General features: G+C 42.6%; 1 protein-coding gene across 5 annotated transcripts in view; it reads left to right on the forward strand.

Moving 5' to 3' along the window:
• Positions 1-15,810, forward strand: part of rims1b (regulating synaptic membrane exocytosis 1b) — an 82,988-nt gene that overhangs the window by 29,129 nt on the left and 38,049 nt on the right. For all 5 annotated transcript variants that reach the window (XM_042484361.1, XM_042484363.1, XM_042484364.1 and 2 more), the window contains 2 exons: positions 10,478-10,779; positions 12,518-13,413. In XM_042484361.1, coding sequence (XP_042340295.1) covers positions 10,478-10,779; positions 12,518-13,413 — 1,198 coding nt within the window. The remainder of the gene's footprint in view (positions 1-10,477; positions 10,780-12,517; positions 13,414-15,810) is intronic.

Raw genomic sequence — 15,810 nt, forward strand, 5'->3', positions numbered from 1 at the left:
GCGAGCATGAACATAGGGCGTCTGACCCCTCTGACCCATCCTGACCCCTCTTCCTATGGCTGTAGGCATGGCTGTGCTGAAATGGGGCCAGTGGATACTGTTCTAAATCCTTGACAAAAATGGGGACGGGAGATTGGAACTTCAGATGGCATGCATATAAGAAAGCACTCTACCCTACAGACCATTTATCTGAATGCATAATGAATGCCTGTGCATGCTCTCCCTGCCTGTGTGTTTGAGACCAGTCCAGCCTTGCCATGGGGAGACGGGAGGGGCCCAGGTATATGTTCCACTTTGTCCACTTCCCTTTTAATGCTTGGTCGCTGCAAGATGTCACCACAGTGTTGTTACTGCCGAGCTCAGACGTAGACAGGAATGGTGAGGAGAATGGCAGTGAATTTTAGTTCGGGATGTCGCTGAGCCCAAGAATTGTCAGAAAGAGGATTCATTGTTTGTGCTTATGCATCCAGATAAAGCAGAAAATAAGTCGAAAGTAGAAAAGGGAAAAGTTGTCCTTCTTGCAGGCTTTTGATGTGCTGCTTATGGTAAATACCTGGAGGCAATGGCACTTTTAGGTGGCGAAATGTTGGGGCAACAACTACTTTGCAAGGATTCAAAACAAAAACTTACACATCTTAACACAGGTGATAATTTGGTTGGGAAAACAACACTTTTTGAAATTTGACCAGAGAGAGAGAGTGAGCAAAACAAATTCCATGGGCAATTGTGCACCGTCAATTCAGGTCTGCTAGAAGTGCTTCATTTTGCCACTGGCAGGCCCAATTGTCCCTACATCGTGTCTTACCTGGCTCTTAAACAACCCAGTTGCATGAAAAAATGCTGAAATTGTACATTTATACAAACCACCAATACATTAAGTCAAGGCAGTTTTATTTCTAAGGCCCATTATCACAAAGGGAAATCACAATTTCCTATTCTAACACAGTGGATACGGAAAAACCCCCTAAAAAGCATATACATTGACATGTTATGTTTCAACAACACTGTGGTTAACATATCATTGGGTTTGGGCACAAAAAACACTTGGTTATGGTTAGAAACAAAATGCTTTTGCTTAAAATACTTGTTTTAGGGGAAACAATCCTGACTTGAAACTCAGTGATGTCTCTGTAAAAAAAAAAAAGCTCTCAGCTTTCCGTGACACTATCCCTGCTGGAAAGACAGCGACGGCTTGCTACAAAACACCCACGTTAGCAGGCCGAGAAGCCACTGGAAACACAGTAATGACTTGTAAAACACTTCCAGTTTTGATGTTTGTTGGTCTCAAACAGTGGTTTGCAGCTTGGCAGTCATCTCACCTAGGTGACATGCTACCATGCCCTTCACCTACCGAGTCAGTTCATATAGTATAAAAATGTTTATATGATGCAAATGTAACATATGCATGGTTTGCAGAAACATACAATGCCAACATTTTCTTCTGGCAACTGGGCTGTCTTAAGACATGACGTGCAATACTTAATGTGATTGCAGTTACTTAATGTTTCAGCCATAATTATAGTATCAGTTTGGGAACTAAAGGTCACTCATTGGATTTCTTTGTAAACAGAGCTCATCATTAAATCGCAGTGGTTTCAATCAGTTCCAGTGTGTGATAGAACGGCTAAGCTAGCTCTGAAGTGTGTGAAGAAGCTGATGTGTATTTCATAGCCCTCTCTGTCAAGCTGCCCTGCTGCTGCTGGTGCTATAGCTTGTTAATGGCTGAGTGTTTGTTTATGTGTGTTTAATGTCAGCTCCAGATGGCTTCCAGAAACTGAACAAACCGCTGACAATCTGTCTCCTTTGTAGAGAAGCACTGCCTCCCAGTGGATAGCATGCAGGCGCTGGCTCCTGGCACACGCACACACACACACACACACGCACACACACAACTGTGATTTACTAGTTTCAGAATGACCTATAAATGCTGTGTAGAAATATCTCATATTAGAGAAGCAAATGTGTGAATCAGTTATACTTCAAGGCACAACTTACACCAGAACACCTTTTTATTGTCTTTTGACAAAAACACAGCATACATACAGCACTGAAACATACACATTAAAGTGCTAAAACACTGCTTATGCAATTTAAACATATTATATTACTATTTTTATGTGATGTACATGCACATGTTACATTTTTGCTTTTTAGGAGTCTGTCTGCACCTGTTTATTATGTTGATTTAAAAATATTTGGTACCCTGTTTGGTTTGAATTACTTCATGGCCTAAAATTTACCACTCACACACACACACACAGACACACACGCTCAGATTCACACTGATACAGCCACACAGTCTTGCTCACTTACTGCATCAAGCTGACACTGCACTTTTTACCGGAAGGGAGGATGCACTGCATAATCTCAATCATGTTCCTCAGTACTAGATGACTAACCCGCTGCTCTCTCCTCCTCCTCTGCCTCCTCCTCACACTTCACTCCTCTCTTCTCATACACCACTCTATCTGTAGTAGCCTCTGTAACACTCTTTGTTCCCTTTGTCTGTCTAGTCGAATGCATCTACATTTAACTCTTGTCCCCCTATTTCACTGTCTGCCCCCTTTATATTTATCCTCAAACAATCATGCAACTGCACACATTTCTTGGGCTAGACACAAATATGAGCCTGATTTTAGAGCTGACAATATCCCTTCACAGCCACGGCCTGTGTGTCTAATAATAGGACCTCTCTGACTGGATCTGGCGAAAGCCAATAGCAATAAACTCAAGACAAGTCTTTAATGTTTGCAGAGTGATTTGTAATACTATTACAGATGCTATTATTATCACCCTTACTGAGAAGTCATGAGTGAAAAGTGAAAGTCCCATAATTTTGGCCATGATTCCTGTCAAATTACATCACATAAAGATGACATTGTAATCACCAGGTTAATAACTATAACAAAGTGGCGACATCACTAAAAAGAAGTCTGATGAGACAAAAAACATAGTCACACAATGCACTTTCTTTAACAATGCCCCAGTTTAGCTTGATTTATAGAAAGTCTTTGCATCACCATTATGCACACTGCAGATACTGCAGATCCACTAGCTTCCATAACTCGACACAGGATTTCATGTAACATTTTTCTCTCATTTGTCTCATCAAAAAAAAAAAATAGATCTGCTTCTCAGGTTTACAATTCATAATCCAAAATCAACATGGTTTTGGTTTAGGCACCAAACTTCTTGGTTAGGTTTAAATAAAGGTCATTTTTTCCATTAAAATTCCTGTGTTTTACATAGTGGGACGTATATACGACTTTTTGTCTTACAGAAGACACAAACGGTGGTCTCCATGGTAAAAGTGCTGTCTTTCTTTTGTTTGTTTTTTTGTTTTTTTGACCCATCCATCACCCCCACATCCTCCCTATGCTAAATTTCTGGTACTGTATACTGCCTATTTGGTTGTAATTTTAACCATGGCCCATGGCTTGACGTTGTTTAAGCAGGGATCAGTCATGACAAAGAATCATGTAGTGGTGTCATGTAATGTGTTGAAATAACTCGATGGCACCATGGAAACAATGCCATTGTGTTATTTCAACACATTACATGCAGTGTTTGTTTGTTGAAATATAGCAGCGCTTTACTAAAAAACTCCTATGTTTGGAGGCTGAAAAGCTGCTGGAAATGCAGCAATGACTTCTTAAAAATAAACACTTTGTTGTTTATTGATCTCGAACTGTAGTCTTCAGCTTAACAGGCATCTAGGTGTCTCGACATCCACTGTCCCCACCACCTCCCAATGACAAAGGCAGCTCATACACTACGTCACTTTAGAAACATTGATATGATATGTAAATTTCATAATTTCCTTCTGATGACCTGACTGTGATTTTCAAACCTTTAAAAGTGACATTTTGAGCTAAATCAAATCTTTCACTGAACCTAGCCGAGTTGTGTTTTTCCTTAAAACTAACAAAATCTTAACCACTGCATTGTCACTTGGTACAAATTTTCATAACGGTAAATGATGTCATACTTCTGATGGGGTCGTCAGATCAGGAAATGCTAATATGTGTCCTTTTGGTGGACAGTTCAGTGTATCGTATTTGTTGTTAAATTTAGAGGACTTGTTGGGTGTGGAGCACTGGGAGCATCTTCTCTGCGATCTTCAGCTGTTTTCCTCTCAGCCCTCCTCACCACTGAATGCATTCAGCCTGCTTGCAGAGTTGATCTACTACCTTATTAGAGGAAATGGAGCATTATGTCTTTTGCGGTCGTCTTTCTTCCCACCACTCAGGATTTACCATTCCCTGAACGATGGCAGTTTACACCCAGCCCTGCCTCATATGTCATTCTGTCGAGGTGTGGGTTTGTGTGTATGTGTGTGCTGAGGGCAGGGTCACTGCACACGCTCACTGAAAGCCAACCACACCCTACCAACTGCCTCGCCGCCCCCAAGGCTCCCATTTATTCTGCCCATTTAAGGAAAAGCTGATGTTCACACAATTCGGGCCTAAATGAATGCTGTTCTCGCCGTGAGCTGCTGCTGTTGGCAGAGCTGCATTCGCACGCCTTCACCATTTTGTCAGCAGATGGATGGAGCGGCGCTGGGGGCGGGAGATGAAGGGTAAGGGGTACAGGATAGAGAAGTATGAGTGACAGGTGTGTGGTGTCTTCATTTGTCAAGTCAGCCAGGTGTGTCAGCTGAGCTAGAGTGTGAGGAGAGATGAAAGAAAATAAAAGAGGAAATTAAAAGAGGAGAGTGAAGGAAGTGGAAGAGAAAGGACAGAAAGGAGGAAATGGTTGATAAGAGAGGGAAAGAGAACATTTGAAAGGAAAGAAAAGGAGATGAGAGAGGATAACTCAGTGGAGAAAATGGATGGAAATGAACAAAGGAGAGGAAGGAAAGGAGACTGAACTGAAAGAAATAAAGGATCTAGGAAAGGAAAGGAGGATTGAGCATGGAAGGAAGAGAGAGACAAAAGCCCTTTTAACACAAAAATTGCACTAGGGCCACTACAAGGTCCCTTCTTTGTGCTTCCTTTTGCATTTTTACACAAGACTGAACAACGGCGGCATTATACTGCTCCAGTGTGTGACTTTAGATAGCATGCAGGCATCTTGGAAGCAAAGTGATGGGCGTGATATGTAAAATAACAGCGTACGTCTATATTTAGGGCCTGTGTGCCAGCGTCTTTTTTCAGTTGTTTCCTAAGAGGAATGGGCGTCTACGGCTGCATGCTGCTGCCCGAAGAAAAAACACTGCAACCAGCATCTATTTTCAGAGCACTCCACCTTTATTTTTGTGTGGCTGTTCCTGGCGGTTGTAGTTGAAATTCTCTGAACTTTTCAGAAAGGCACTGGTGATGTCGCTGCTGCTTTTTAGCTATGCTACTATCACAACAAAGACAGAAAAACCCATTTGTGGGAGCAAATTGGCCAGCGGACTCTGGATGTTATTGGTAAATGTTGTGCTTTTGTCACTGTACCATTGCAAGCTTGTTGTTAGCTTACTAGCTAATGTTGACATATCGCTGCCATAGAAACAAAACTCACATGCAGCGCGTCATTAAAAACAAGATGTCATGGAAAGCTTCAAAAAGTCATGGAATTTCCCAATCACATTTTAAATTAGAATTTGAATCTGATATGTTTTGAAAAATGCCAGGCAAGTGGGGCACGTGGAAAATGGTTATGGTTTCTTGAAAAGTGGTGGAAAAGTTTTTAAGTTTGTCCCTGAAGATATGTATGAACCCTATCTAGTGTGACATATCTATCAGCAAGGCTTTATAAACAATAACAGCATAACATGGCAATAACCATCTTTTACTGGCCCTGTTACATGGCGGCTTATCTCGCCCTCTGCTTGGAGGGTAAGGAGCTCCTGGACCTAATTTTTTACCCATTTTGTGGACATTTTTGGGTGCTGTTCTTTGTCATTGAGTTAGCTGCTAACTGCTGCTAGCTGCATTTTGAATCTCATGGCGGTGGATTGCACACATAAGACAATGTGAAAACATTAAATCATACCCGTACCGCTCCTGAACCTTTCCTGCCGGCTGTCCCTTTTTGCAGATGTAGATTCTGCGCTGTTACTACCTCCGCTGTTGGCTCAAAGGCGAGACAACTCTGTCCCTCCATGACTGTACCTTTTATAAAGAATGGCAAGGCAGAATAATGATGTGAAATTCCCGCATTGAACAGACAGTGTAAAAGGGGCTATAAGGAAATAAGGTGAGCAAAGGAAAGGGAGAGAGAGGAAATCCATGCTAATGTTCATATCAGATAGCAAATGCAACTCGAGGCAGTCTAAATGGCATTTGTGCAGTTTTTTTTGTGTGTGTTTCCTCTGCTGTTATTGTCCTTCTGACACACACTCTCTGTTTCTCAGTTTTACAGACACACAAACACACACACACACACACACTGTGCTCTCCCCCTTTCTCTCACTGGCTCTCCGTGATTTGGTTTCCATGGAGAAGCACATTTTTTTTAGGCAGAAGGAGGATGACATTATTACATGAGCGAGATGGCACTGCTTATTACACACACACAAACACACACACTTCGCCTACAGGCAGTCACCCACGCCACACTCTTCTAGGCAAGAAGGTTTCACAATTGTCCTACATATATACATACTGTACACATATCTGCATACACACACAGACACATTCTTGCAGCACATCGAGCTTCACAGCGTGCAGTGAAGAGATGAACTCGAGGTGACACTAGAGTGGGCTGCCTCTGGACGGACGGAGCCGATTGGTCGACGAAGCTGAGGGTCTGACATCACGCCCCGGCTGGTCCCGCAGCGAGCACTGCTGCAAACACATGTGTCATACACACTATAGGTTGGGGGTTTTGCATCTTATGTGCATAAACACACACAGACACACACACTCTTACTCTCTCACACACACACTGACATTCCCACACACACAATTAATTCCCCCTACAATATCTGTCACGCTATCCAGGAACACAGAGCACAATCACTTCAGTGAAGGATTATATGTATTATATCCTGCGCGTGTGTGTGTGTGTCTGTGTGTGCGCGTGCTCTATAACTTCTTTATTGTTTACTGCCCTCCCCCATCTGCAGTATTATCTTTAAAGCACATATCAAACACATGGAGGCGTGCCATTAGAAAATGAGATGTGTTTTTAATGTCTCTCTTTCACTTGAGAACACACATGGCCACGAACAGTCGTCCTGTGATGTGCGTTGTTCTATATGATGCTCTTATTCAAGGATTAGGTTTTGGATTAAAGCATATACTCCTCTTTTTTGGCAACAACCAGTAAAGCAACTTATAGATACTCATAGGCCATCCACGTGCCAAATGAACCTCAATTAAAGGGTTTTCTAGTGCTGATGTGAAATTTTAATTTATATATCATTACTAAAATAATATTGTACTTTGAGAAATCTTTGTGTCCATATCTGGTGTCTTTATGTGGTTACTTATTTTTTGGCTCTTGAGAATGTAGCCAAACTTACAAATGTTAGATGTGTTCTAAACCACTTCCACCTCCCCCCACTATACAAAAATGAAGCCAAAATTTCCAGGATATAGTTGTTGCCATCTTGTGCTGGTGATATAATTTGGAGCCAGAATCTGCACAATAGCGATCAGGAAGTAGAGCCATGGTTTCCACTTCCCACCCATACACCTGTACAACCAATCGCGAGCAGCGCCATTGATAGTGAGCACTCCAATTGGCACACTTGGTTGTCAATCATGACAATCGCATCCCCTTTTTATAGCACTAAATAAGTAATTAAAACCAAACTTAGAACTTGGAAAAATGAACAACTGAGCATGTATCAGCATGATGAGAACTACTTAAAGGACAGAAACCATCTCTGGGAAAGATAATTTGATGTGTACATTGAGTTTTTTGTTTGGCTCATGTCCCATCAGCTAACTGAGGGTGTGGGGTTTCATGACCTATACTGCAGCCAGCCACCAGGGGGCGATCGATACGTCTTGGCTTCACGTTTGGTGAGCCATTATATTGTCCATCTGTATTTTACTGTCGTTGCTCTACAGTGAAAAAAGCACATCCGCACACTCAAATCCATGCAAAAATCATGTTACTGTGCAAGCTTTCGATCAGAGACCTTCTTCAAGACATAACCAGTCATCGGTCTAAACATGAGCAGCTGAACAAGAAAAAAGAAATTGCCTGAAATTTGCATAATACGAACATCAGGATCTACTTAGGATCAACTGTCCAGATATTTAAGTTTTAGTACTTAACATTTTTTGATAGTTAGTCTTACAGACACATTTCAGTTAATCCGTTTTGTCCACATCCTTACAGCTGGTGAAGTTTGATACCAGTCCTACTCACTACTGCAAATGTGCCATCTGAATTGGGCCAAATCATTGAAAACTTTCAAATATCAACATTTTGGATAAAATTAAAGGTAAGGTTTTTATAAAAATGTATCATATCGTCAGCGGAATCAGAAGTTCCAATAACCGGAAGTGGAGAGTTGAAAATGACAGTTTAAAATTGAATAGGTGTCCACATTTGAAGACTGATTTGTCTGAGAATTTAAGGAGTACAATAGATGCATTTGTTTCTGCACTTTTTCCTCTACATAAAGTAGCTCACATCCCATCATGCACTGGGAAAGAAGGCAGCGGGTTGGGGCATCTGGGCTTAATCTCAAACCTGTGTAGTTCTGCCTCAGGGGAAGGATGGAGGCGGGAGGACGGGTTTACTGTAGGTTAGAAGTTGTGAATTGTGAGCTGGTATTGTCATCAGATGATGAGTTGAATAATGGTGAGGGGCTGAAAGGATTACCAGCCACTGCTAATCTGTGGCCCCTCAGCTGAGGTAAAGAGATGGAGAAAGACAGAGAGAGAAAGAGTCTGTAGTGTGTGGCTGGGCGGCTGCCCGACAGCTGTGGGCCGTGCGGGCAGCTGATTTACTTTAGATTAGTCTGGACATGCGCCAACTAGGATTCAATCAGGCCATGATGAATGTGCTTTGGCGCGCTGAAAGCTAACTGCTAACTGCTAAACTGACTGCTAACGGTCCAGCCCCGTGGCCGTCAAGGAGTAACATTTTGGGATTTCCAGAGGTCCCAGAGGTGTTTTGTTTTCAACCTGTACCAAGGTCCTGCAGTGGAGTACCAGGAACAACCGTGTTTCCTCTTTGCTTTGGATTTATTCTTTATGTTGGGATTATAAAGACGGAGTGAGATGAATCCTGTTTTTGTGCTGTCGGAGTGAGGTGATATTCAGTAGCCATGGCTACATGTGAGTATTTGATGTTGTCTATAATGTTTAATTTAGAGAATGGAGAATACAATGTTATAATGGATAATGTACATGACTGTGGACATCAATCTTACCTTGTAATGTTGAGATTAAATAACAGCAAATCATTTCCTGCATATCCAAAGCTGATGCACTTTCTAGAGCAGCTTTACTCTTTCTCCTTTTGGATGAAAGCAATAAGTATACATTACAGTATCCTTCAGAGTTCATTTTTCCTTCTTTTTCTCCCTCTACGGTCCTCTTTATAGCCCTTTAAAGTGTGATTTTTTTATTATATCACCAACATGAGCATGATGGATCAATCTAAAAACTAATGCATTTTGTTAATGGGTTACAATGTAAAAAGATACAGAAAATTCACAGCAATAGAAGCTCAGAGCAGGTGAAACATGACTGCTTCTTTTTTTAAACAGCAGTGCAGAATTTACCATAGCCTCCACCATGCTGCGCTCATAGATAATGGATATGTTGAAACAACACAGCCTGTCATGTCTGAGCGCTCTCTAATGTTTGATTAGCTGTAGCAAAGGAAGGAGGGGAGAGCTCGTGGGGGAATACCCTCTTTTTTTTGAAGGTGGCTGAAAGATGCTATAAAAGGTGTTTGTGAAAGTTGCAGACAAGACTTTTGAATGTCTAGGAGAACTTGTATCTGCTTCTGTAAAGTTAACAATGCTGCATTTGTTTGGTGCTAAGCTATATGTTAAATGATTTAATTTGTGTTGTCTTACATGTAATTTGTGCGTGTTTTGTGTCACAGGCATGCCTAACCACCTTTTCTTAGGTATTCCATTTATTTAAAGGTATACTATGCAGTTTGAAAACACTCTTGCTAGCAAAAGTTAAAGAAAAAGTCAATCCCAGTTATAATTTAGTTTTGCATTTTGTCTCTAAATATTTGCGTTTTTCTGTGCTGTGTTTCTTGAATGCCTGCTGCTTACAGTGTGGCATCTGGTCGCTACCCTTTTATAAAGCCTCAGACTTGCCTGAGTGCTGTTGGGGTGCATGCCCATAAAAAGTCCTGAGCATAGAAATTAAGATCAGAGTCTCTGTAGAAAAATACGCTGCACATTTCAAATTGGTCATAAGTGATGATTGGGAGGAATTACTTCCAAATGAGTCTATAGATTTGTTTTTTTTTAAATATTCTGCATAGTATATCTTTAATGCTTTTCTTCAATGCTGCTGAACCCAGCTTGCAATCATGTTTGTCCTTTCAACCCCTGCAGGTAATGTGGGTATGCAACCTGTGCCGTAAACAGCAGGAGATTCTCACTAAATCAGGAGAATGGTTTTCGGGGTCAGGGGTGCGGCCTGGGAGCCTGGGCACCTCCACGAACAGCTCAGCCACTGGAGGTGAGGCCCAACGGGACAGGAAGCTACTCCGCTCCAGGTCCCAAGCCCCAACCTCCGGCACCAACACCAACGCAGGGCCGCCGGACGGGACGCAGCCGCCCACTGGTGTCATCGGTGCCAAGGGTGCTGACACCATGCCCGGCTCCCGCTCCCAAAGTGAACCACCAAGAGAAAAGTAAGGCATTAAGAAACACACATTGAACACAACTTCTAGAAGATGTTTTACCTTTAGTCATTAACATGATAGGATTGGGAGAATGGGAACCATATCTTTTTAAAACCTCTGAAAGCTGGCTTAAGTTCTTGTTGTTTTTTTAATCCCTTGGGTAAAAAATAAAGAAAAGAAAAGAATAGATGTGTGTCTGTTTCAGCTTAACCAGTGGAGCAGCTGGGTCAGCTTTTGAGAGGTCCTTGATTCAATCCCTTTGTTTTCATCCACACTGTAAAATCTATCAAGTTGATTGTACTTAAATTTCCTTGAAAAATGAAAGTAAATCTAACTATAATTCTTCATTTTTGTATACTTTTTATCTAAGTGTTAAGTTAACTTGAAATTCACCTGCATTTACTTAATTTTGTGAAGTTGTTGCAACTTAAAAATGACAAGTGAAATAACCTTTTTTCTGAGTAAATTTCTGCGTAAACGGACTGTACTTGTATAGCACTTTTCTAGTTTTCTGAGTGTTTGGCAACTTCTTTAAACCAAGTCAGTTTGACTTTACTTGATTATGACAATGAGGGTTTTGGCAATGATGAAGTTAGGAGATCTGTAAGTTCTGTTTTCTTAACATGTCTAAGAAAATACAAAGATGATTGACTAGTTTGCAACTAGTAAACATGGTTTACTGAAGCAGCTCAAACATAGAAGAGATTGATTTCATTAAAGTTGTCAATTTTAAGTTGCTATAATGTCACAAAACTAAGTACGTATAACTAAATTTTAAGTAAATTTAACAATTCGATATAAGGTAAACATTAATTTAAGATTAATAGTTATATGTATGTTCATTTTTGTTAAGGTTTCCTAGATGTTTTTAAAGTAAAATCAACTTGTCAGATTTTACAGTGCAGTGGGAGAGTAAGGTAAGACTTATGTGTTGGTAGAATTCTTAATCTGTTCTTGTTAAAGTGACCAAGGTTTTGCGAATGTTGAAAGGAATGCTTTTAGAACGGGATACTTCTGTACAAAAAAATCTGAGCCTTTTTTTTATTTTACAAATGGCTATGGACAACGGCAAAGATGTTTCTGTATTTACACACATCCTCATTCCCAACTCCTCAAATACACTTGGTCAGTGGCCCCACGTGTCAAAATATAACACGCTATGAACCCTTCTACATCAGTTTTGGTTGTCAAAATAAACTTCCATTTTTACAAGAAATGCACAGTCCCCACTCGTAAAAAGCACACAGTGTTTTCTTAAAATGTACACAGAACGTGGGTAAAATTATTTCCTTTTTAAATTTACTTCATTGGGTTTAGGCTGCAAAAGTATGTGGTTATGTTTTGGAAAAGAAAATCATCATACGCCATTTGACATTTGCCACAAGCAGAGTATGCTGCACATATGAGCGAACTACATTGGTTCAAAAATAACTCCATTTACTTTTGTTTTTTTAACAGTTGTCATCTGGGTGAAAGTCTTTTGTTTTCCTGACCCATCCACCTTTGCTTCGCCTGCCCTGTGCAGACTCCCTCTCTTTATACTACGCTAGTTGCTCAGAGCGTCAAAAAATGCCGCTGCCCAGTGTGTCCCATACTGCTGCTAAAGGACACCTGTGTGTGTCTGTGTCGGACACCAAGGGCCACTGACCAAATGTCAGTATTTGACAAGTTGGGAGTGAGACCAGGTTGTTGTCTTTGTCTATAGATTTTATGACATATTGACATAATGTGTCCTCTTCTCATACAGGAAAAGGCCAGTTTCCCTCCATGAACAGAATGGTAAGGGAGGCATGGGGCGTGGAAGCGGCCGGAGACCTGCTGGGAAGTTGCCATCTCAGTCATCACTGGATGAGCGAGTGGTTCCTGGGGAAAGAGGAGAGAGACGCTTAGGAGACGGACGGAGACTGGAGAAGATCCACTCTCAGGACTACGAGGATGGGGAGGGCAACTTGGGTCGTTCAGAAACACACCGGAGACGCCCAGAGGATGAGGAGCAGAGGGAGCGCCAGCGCCGCGAGGAGGAGTTCCAGAATCGTTACCGTAGTGATCCCAACCTGGCTCGATACCCGGTGAAGCCGCAGAAGGAGGAGCAGGAGATGCGCATGCACGCTAAGGTGTCCAAGGTCCGCCACGAACGGCGCCACAGTGATCTGGCGATCAACGAGGTCGGACTGGGTCCTGAAGGAGGAGGTGGGGGAGGAGGGGAGGTGCCCGAAAACCGTCTGGCCAGGAGGGGCGGAGGTGGGGAGGGAGACCACAAGGCCCTCTTAGAGAACCACCGAGCCTACTCTGTGGATAGGACCGTGGGGGTTGGCGGGGGAGGTCCACCTGCAGGAGGTGGAGTTAGATCAGGTCCCCAACCTGGGGGACCGGCGCCTCCAGATTGGGGCCCGAGCAAAGGCCGCCTAGAGCCCGGCATAACACGGACACCAAGGGACAAGGGTGGGGACAACCTGCTGAGGAAGGACTCTCAGAGCTCGGACCAGTCGGAGTCTTTGCGGCCGCCCCCTCCACGGTCATACAAGAGCAAGCGCGGAGTCAACAAGAGGCAGATGTCCATCAGCAGCTCAGAGGAGGAAGGCGGCTCCACGCCCGAGTACACCAGCTGTGAGGACGTGGACATGGAAAGCGTCAGCGAGAAAGGTCAGTCAGACAGATGTGCTCACTACACTAGCTTACTAAGCTAAATCTAGCCACACTTACCTTGCACCGTTAGCTGTCATCTATTTCTTTACATTTGACTTTCCTCCTTAGAGTTTTTTGCTGAAACTATTTTTAAAATCTCAGCCGTCTTTTTCCACTCTCCAAAACTTGTTAATGAGCTTTGCCAGCTCTCAGCCAGTTTACATGCTTACCCTTAAACTGCACGCTGTCATTTTGCCCACCTGACTCAACCTTAATTTTGACCTCTTTGTTGTATTCTCATCATTTTTGAGAGCACTAGACTTTGCCTCTACTGTATACACAGTGTGGTGTGGGCAGGATTAGTCAGAGGTTTGAAGGCTAATTGTTGCCGCTAATTGACGTGCAGCTAATTTTCAGAGAGATAAAAAGATCCCAATTGACAAATGATCGGCATTGCAATGTTTGCAACGTTTCCCCTCTTCTCACACTTTGTGACCATATTTCCCTCACCTTAGCATCTAAAATAGCCTCGGTAGTAGAAGTAGGATAATGTGCAATAAGAGCAGAGAGATATTTTGGCTTGTAAGATTACTCTAATACCGGCACATTCTAATTTCGGACTGTGAAACTATACGATAAGTGACAGGATGAAGCACCCACCCAGCATACAGTGAATTACTATCCCTGTGTGTCATCTACACCTCTGTGCTGTGGCTAAACCCTGCTGCTCCCAGGACAGCTCTCATTTATTTGGAGAGTCCCTGTGATTTAGGCCAGCAGATTTGTGGAATTAGGTCAGTGGCTCGCATGCTACGTAATGCTTCGCAAACAGCCAGCTGCACCAGCCAACCACGGACCACCAGCTAAAGTCAAGGCTGGCTGTGACTGCATGCTGCATGCTAACCGCTGGCTTCTCTATACCTATGTGTTTTCACTGCTGTTGCAGGAGTGATGCTGGGTCATGCTATAAGCCACGGGAGTGCGTCTAAGTTCAAGAGGCAGTAGGTAGAGTTAGCTGTGCTCTATCAGCTTATCTCTCTCACCGGTCACAGAAGGGGCCTGTTCCAGATGTTTTAATCCAGATTACTATAACTCAGGGACTGGTAATGGGTAGATGGTGTGGATGGGGATTATTAGCTGTTTTAAACACTCTTTAGCTAGCCAGGCCTCAAAACAGGATGCCTCCTTTTACTCTCATCGGTGGCGTGAAGCAAGTTTTCCCGGATAATGTGCAGTATGTTTCCCTACATAGATGCATTAGGGTTAAGTGAGGTGGTAACACACGCTCAAGTGTCCTTTTCTGTTTTTAGAGGAAATGGCATTTGGAGGAATGTCATTGCGCTGGGGCCGGTGTCAGCTGATAACATGATTAAGTCTCCACATGAGAGTCTTGGCAAGAGAGGCTTTGGTGTCAAGCGACGGTCTGGGTGTTACTGTGGGTTTATGTGATGTGATGAACGGCCTCATGTTATGTGCCTGCAGTAAAAATGCCTCATAATTAATCTTTAAGGGCCTCACAGTTAACAGATGGGCATCTTTTAGGCTGTAACCCGCCTCCAATTAATATTTGAAACAAAAACTGAATACCCCTTTTTCCATCACATTTTCTACATTGTTTTGTTTGTTTAATTGGCACTTAATCTTACTTGTTACATGTTTCTTCTTACTTGTAGTGCTCTTTATCAGTCTAGAAGGGTGATACTCAACTTACTGCCCTCAAGCCAAAGCTGGCCCCCATTGAATCCCCCAAATGTCCTAAAATCCTCAAGATGTCCTGAAACCTAGAGACATGCTAAAATCCCAGAAACACTTAAAATCCTAGAAATGTCCTAAAACCCTAAAAATGTCCTGAAATACTAGAAACATGTATGGGGCTGCTGCAACCGGCCCCCTGTCATTTTGCAAAAGTTGCCCACAAGCAAAGCAAGTTGAGTACCCGAGGTCTAGATTGTTTTGGTCTGAGTTGCCGAGTGTCGGAGAAATCAGCTGTAGAGATGTCTGTTATCTCCAATATTATTGGAACTGTGAGCAGTTTCATTTAGAAACGATTTTCTTTCTACTGAACAACACCTGCCAACTATATCACTGCTCAAAAGAAACTGTGCATCTACTGCTAGTTTATCTAGCGCCACTGAGCTAGCTAATGTTACAACTCAGCCAAGGAGGACCACGAGGAGGACGCCATTAATCTTTACATTTTGCGTGGTCATGAGCACAAGTCTCTCGTTTTGGAGCTTTGAGCATAACAAGAAAGGTGCCATGTAGTTCCATTAAACTGGAGAGAAGGCAGACGTCTCTATTGCCGATATCTCTAACACTCGGCAACTCACACCAAATACTACAGGTAAGAAGAAAAATATGTATTTCTGGATTTTGGGGTGAACTGTTCTTTTAATCTCAATAGGCCCCGCTTGG

This window comes from Plectropomus leopardus, chromosome 4 (assembly GCF_008729295.1).
Source record: "Plectropomus leopardus isolate mb chromosome 4, YSFRI_Pleo_2.0, whole genome shotgun sequence".
Taxonomy (NCBI): Eukaryota; Metazoa; Chordata; class Actinopteri; order Perciformes; family Serranidae; genus Plectropomus; species Plectropomus leopardus.